The 5,892-nt window shown below is 37.9% G+C and overlaps 1 protein-coding gene across 1 annotated transcript; it reads left to right on the forward strand.

Annotated features, from left to right (window-relative positions):
* The first annotated feature begins 1,737 nt into the window (after window positions 1-1,737).
* Window positions 1,738-5,623, forward strand: LOC126785136 (probable 1-acyl-sn-glycerol-3-phosphate acyltransferase 5). Its single transcript, XM_050510748.1, has 4 exons — window positions 1,738-1,822; window positions 2,819-3,628; window positions 3,869-3,999; window positions 4,972-5,623. The coding sequence occupies exons 2-4, from the start codon at window positions 3,063-3,065 to the stop codon at window positions 5,409-5,411; spliced, it is 1,137 nt and encodes a 378-aa protein (XP_050366705.1). The 5' UTR covers window positions 1,738-1,822; window positions 2,819-3,062; the 3' UTR covers window positions 5,412-5,623.
* Window positions 5,624-5,892: the final 269 nt, after the last annotated feature.

A 5,892-nucleotide genomic window follows, 5' to 3' on the forward strand; every position in this document is an offset into this window, starting at 1 on the left:
ATCTAGAGCTACTTTAAGCTAAAGGAATTTGATCTCCTTGTGGTGATTGACACCAGCGGGTACGTGGGCATTGTGGCGGCGCTGAGAGGAGTGAAGCTTGTGATTCAAGAACGAAATGTTGTTCCGGGGATAAGGTTGAGATGCCGAAAGGGCGAAATCGGGTCGCACATATTAACCAAAATTTGAATTTTAAAGTGAGTAGCTCAGATTGTGACATGTCATCTCTAACAAGCCTGGTTAGCCTGACTACCGGTTGAATGCAAAGTTTAGCTCGGAAAATTCAATCATACCTCAGTCTTCCACACTTGAAAGCTCCCATATACTTGAAATTGATGTTGGTCCTTCTAGGCTTCATGATGTTGCCATTTTTAGTGGATTCCTCCAGTCCTAGACTGCCTTAAGCTAAACTTTGATGGCTTAGTTGGTAGATCTACATAGTCTGGTTTTGTTGTTTAACACTATTTGAATTATCCTATGGTGGTGGGTACCCGACGTGTTCACTCCTCTAGTATCGCTAAAGATCGATCTTTTGAGGATATCTCATTCGTTCGAGTGGCGTAACCAGGTTTTGAACCTTAGTAGGGTCCAGAAATAAAACGAGAGAGTATATGAAAAATACTATCGTTAAATTTAGAATGTAAACCACACCTTAATAAATAAGAAAATTGGATAAGCAAGAAATCAATGATATTAATTATAAAATTATTCTAAATTTAAGCAACATCTCCATATTCCTAAATTTGTATGGATTACCCGGTACAGGTTAAGTACAACTAATTATAAATCGTTTTGTTTATTTGTTCTATACTTGTTGTTGCTAATGATTAGAGGCGGGGGGGGGGGGGGGGCTAAGTATGAGCCATATATATCGTGATTACTCATAATGACAATCAAATGCCGGGGGGATGTGTATATGTGGTTCCGCCCCTACCTCGTCCATATCTTCCTAGAGACCAACTTTTTGGCGCATTCTTTAGCTAGTGTTGGTCACTCCCTTTCGAGTCCAAAGATTTGGTTATGAATGACTGCTCCTCAAGCTTCAAATGCCCTCATGTTAGACATTGTGTTTGATGGTTCCCTTAGAGGAACCTCTTTTCCTTCTCAAAGAAAAAAACAACAACTAAGTTGTCATCTTTACTTTCAGGTATGGGTTAGTTTCATTTTATTGGGATGAGGTACCATTTACGTTCAATTACGTTAGCGAGTTAGTATAGACTCACCTAGTTAGTACTCCCACTGAAGTTCACTAGGGTATCAGATCAAGATCCACAGGGATGAGTACTCCACCAAAGCCAGACTAATCCCCCGCGGCAAGCACATGACTTAAAGGCTTGCCAAACCTGCCGACCGCACTAATTGGTGGGACTTAAAATTCAAGCACCTCTATTCCATGTTAGGTTTCTTCGCCAACCTTATTATACCAGATTCAAGCACCTCTGTCCCCATTAAGGTCCATTTGAGATAGTAACCTATGAACGAAAATACAATTATAAAATTTAATTGCGTATTAGGAGGTAAGTGTGAAAAAAAAACAACCATTATGTAGGGGGAAGAAAAATTACCTTGAGTCGGGTTAATTGGTCATCAACTCTGAAAACTGGAAGTAAGTTTGATCTTCTCCACTATTCCACCATGAACACTATGCATTTACCCTCTCTACAGTTTTACCTTTATAATAGGCCATACAGTGGTGAGGTCCACTTCCAAGTTTTCACGTGTACAAGTCTCCAACACCATCTCAAACTCAAACTCACACTTGGTCACTCGCATCCTCTCCTTCACTTTCAACGAAGCTCAGAAACCACCGGTTGGGATCGACGAGGTAAACCTACCTCCTCTCTCTTACTTCCCTTTCTCTCTCTCAATTCATCCACAACTCAAGAACTTCATTACTAACTGTTCGATCGGTTTTCCATTATTCTGATTACAATATCGTTACTTTGAATCGGAACTAGTTAGAACTTGTTTTATTCTTGATCCATCGATTAGATTTTAGCATTGAAATGCATCCGCGGATGGTTGGCTTGTTACTCTGTATGGATTCAGTTGAGTTGGGTTAATTTGGCACGTTGTATTAGAGTGAGGTTGGATAGTTTGAGTTATTGATTCGCAGTTGGCTTTTGCTGGGTTTCCATCTGCTACCCAACTAGGTATTGACTTAGAATATGCAGAAATCTTCGAGTTTCAAGCTGTTATGACATACATATGATGTAGGAAACTGCAAAGTGGTTCACGTGTTTAGGATCAACGAAAACCTTCCCTGCGAGTAGACTGGAGCTTTGTTCGTTTGACTTTCGAACTCAAAAGTAGTAGTTTTAGAGAATGTTTCTTTTTAGAGAGGTTCAATCTTATATATTGGAGGGTAAAAAGTTCCCTTTTGTTTTCTTCATCATGGGATGAGCCTTGCAAATCTGAGAAATCCCTGTGTGACCACTTTTTAATAAGAAACTTCGCCTGAAAGGTCAATTCTGTAAGTGCTCTTTAGACGGTAGATAGACTCGAGTCTCGATCTTATGGGGAGGTGTAACATACTACAAGTAAACACATTATCAATCCAAGTGGATGCTTTAATCAGGATTTGGCTGTGGTTTCTGTATATGTTTTTGCTGGTTTGGAATATCTATGCACCGATTATAGATTGAGCTCTATCCTGGAAATTGTCTTTTCCTTTCTTCTAAAGGCTTTTGGATTTTTTACTGCCAAGTGCCAACTGTTACTCGCTTGGCTTTATTTAAAGATCCTGTTCATTTTCACCACACTTTATTATGCTACACGACATATGTCATGGCTAACTCTCTTCCTCACTTTCCATATGCAGGGTAAATATATTTCCAATTCCACAGTGGACTAACTTGTGGTTTTTTTTACCCTAAGGCATCAGATATTTGAACAGTCAATAACAGCTAGGAATCGTTTCCTGGAGCCAAAACATGATCCCCTGTATATCATGCTAGCATCTTGTTTGTCTCCACTTCTTTGCAAATAGGGAATATTTCATATGACCTGGTACTCTCATTAGGATCCTTGTTAGTGGAGAAGTGCATTGATTGAGTTTGAGTGATATGGAAGTTCAAAGGCCTTCAAATAATGCCATGAAGGCCCGTCATTTAACTCCACTAAGAGCAGTTCGGGGTGTGGTTTGCTTACTTGTGCTCATTCTGACTGCATTCATGATGTTAGTGTATTTTGGTGTCCCGGGCGCTGTTATGGTTAGATTTTTCAGCATACCTTACAGTAGAAGAGTAACGTCTGTCTTCTTTGGTGCTTGGATAGCTTTATGGCCTGTTCTTTTTGAAAAGATAAACGGGACTAAAGTTATTTTTTCTGGAGAAACCGTTCCCAGAGGGGAACGCATTTTGCTCATTTCAAATCATAGAACTGAGGTGGATTGGATGTACCTGTGGGATCTGGCATTGCGCAAAGGACACCAGGGGTTCATAAAGTATATCCTTAAAAGTAGTTTAATGAAACTTCCTGTGTTTGGTTGGTCGTTCCACATATTGGAGTTCATTTCTGTGGAGAGAAAGTGGGAGGTCGATGAACCAAATATGCGCCAGATGCTTTCAACTTTAAATGATCCTGAAGACTCTCTCTGGCTTGCTCTTTTCCCAGAAGGAACAGATTTCACGTAATTTCTTGTCCTGCTTCTTTCCTTTCTATTGAAGACTTGGTAGTTGAGCATTTATTTATTATTAAAAGAAGGGGTTTTGTAAGCACTTTGTCTTGCATGAGTAAGTTAAGATACCAAAAAATGCAGTCCAAGGGTGATTGATGATAGTTAAATGTTCCTACATGTATAATAGTTAAATATTCCTTTCTTTTATTTAGGGCATGTATTGAGATTTTCCTTCCTGACTATTCTATGCAGGGAGCAGAAGTGCATCCGTAATCAGAAATATGCTGCTGAACATGGCTTACCCGTATTAAAGCATGTCTTGCTTCCAAAAACAAAGGGATTATGTGCCTGTTTAGAAGAGTTGAGGGGATCTTTGGATGCAGGTTGGCCTCTTCACACTTACACTTTTATTTTCATTAAATTCCGTTGTGTTTGTTCTTTGCAATTAAAACTGTGATTATAACTCCTGGAAATCGGTTCATCTTTGGTTATATATATATATAACGTAACTTACAAGCAAGTCTTTAGGAATTTCTGGATTTTTCTGTTGGTTCCTTTTGGGAAAAACTTTCAGTCTCTGTCTTGACTTTATATATCCTTGCTATTAGTCATTAAGCTCATATAACTTTCCCCTATGTCTAGAAGAACCCAGCTAAATAATAGATGAAGTCCTTTGTCACTTCTTTAGGGGCATTCTTCCCTGTTATTTCAAAGAATTCCCCAGTATTTGACTATCTGATTTTAATTCCATAAATCCATTGGTGATGCACTTTTGGTTTAGGCACTGTTTGATATGAAGGTGACACCTCACATTCTTATTGTTAACAGTACAAAGCAATGCTTATTCTGTTGAGATTCCTACTGTCATTCATCTTCTGATCCACTTAACTTTTTTCAATCAGAGTACTTATCAAATTTATTTAATACGGGTTAGTTTTCTTAAATACTTCATTGTTTATAGCTTTTAGATTTGTGATAGAAAACACCAACTGTGGTTGGTTGTAATGTTTGAATTAGAGGTTTTGCTGCTTCATTGCTCTGAGTTTCCTTTCAATTAATGTATATGTCCGATAATAGTTGTTTCCCTAAGAAATCTGTCAAACTTTTAGTCCAGTGGAATACTTGCAAAAATTTAAGATAAAAGGTTTATTGGACATTTAAAGGTGCATATAGTTATTACATTGCAGAATTGAAAGGTTCTACCACAGGAAGTTGTTTATGCCTGCTAATTCAATTTTGTGTTTGTACTTAGTTGGGTTAGTTAGCTAGTTATATTTACTGGAGCATTTCAAAGGAGTCTGTTTTAGTTTTCTTTATTTACTTACCCTGTGCATTGGTTTCTCTGTGTATTGCAGTGTATGATGTGACTATTGGATACAAGCCTAGTAGTCCGACTTTCTTTGACAATGCCTCTGGGGTGAACCCTTCTGAAGTTCATATGCACGTCCGACGTATCCCACTTGAAGATATGCCCACATCTGAAGATGAGGTTACAACTTGGATAATGAATACATTTCATTTCAAGGACCAATTGCTCTCTGATTTTTATGCTCAAGGTCATTTTCCGCATGAAGGAACAGAAGGTGAACTCTCTACCCTGAAGTGCCTTGTCAATTTTATAGCAGTAATTATTGCGACTGCAACATGTACGTACTTAACCCTTTTCTCGTCCATCTGGTTTAAGATATATGTCTCCTCCGTTTGTGCATATCTCACATCGGCTACTTACTTCAATATTCGACCATTGCCTGTTGTTAGCCTTTTAAAAGGTTTGTTTAATTGTAAACCGTCTTAGGAGCATAAGCAGGTTCCACAAGCAATTTTTGTACCTGTTGTAATTCTTAAGTGGGTAGCAATACCATAAGTAGCATCCTTTCAGAGTAGAGCATCCAAACTTTCCAAATTGTATGATTCAAGATTGTTTTTTTCTGCCAACAGGCTAGATATGGTGTTTGTTATCATTTTAATGAAGGGTAAATTCCTCCTATGGTACCTGATGTTTGGTTATTTGGACAGTTTAGTACCTGATGTATGAAAACGGACAATTTGGTACCTAAAGTTCTCAAATTTAGGCCATTTTGGTACTTATGTCAATTTTGACCATATTTTCAGGGTTATTTCCGTCATTTTATCTCTACTTTACTTCATTTTTTCATAATACCTCCAAATTGTCTCTAAATTATCACTAAAATTTTGATAACTCATCCACTTAGTATCTGTGATGATTTACGTATATAAGTTTTCATAATGTAGCTATCAATCTAAATTAATTTTAA

The sequence above is a fragment of the Argentina anserina genome, chromosome 2 (genome assembly GCF_933775445.1).
Source record: "Argentina anserina chromosome 2, drPotAnse1.1, whole genome shotgun sequence".
Lineage (NCBI taxonomy): Eukaryota > Viridiplantae > Streptophyta > Magnoliopsida > Rosales > Rosaceae > Argentina > Argentina anserina.

Coding starts and splice junctions, on each gene's coding strand:
- LOC126785136 (XM_050510748.1), top strand. CDS start 3,063: ATGGAAGTTCAAAGGCCTTCAAATAATGCCATGAAGGCCCGTCATTTA. Junction 3,629..3,868: donor CCAGAAGGAACAGATTTCAC/GTAATTTCTTGT, acceptor TATTCTATGCAG/GGAGCAGAAGTGCATCCGTA. Junction 4,000..4,971: donor GAGGGGATCTTTGGATGCAG/GTTGGCCTCTTC, acceptor TGTGTATTGCAG/TGTATGATGTGACTATTGGA.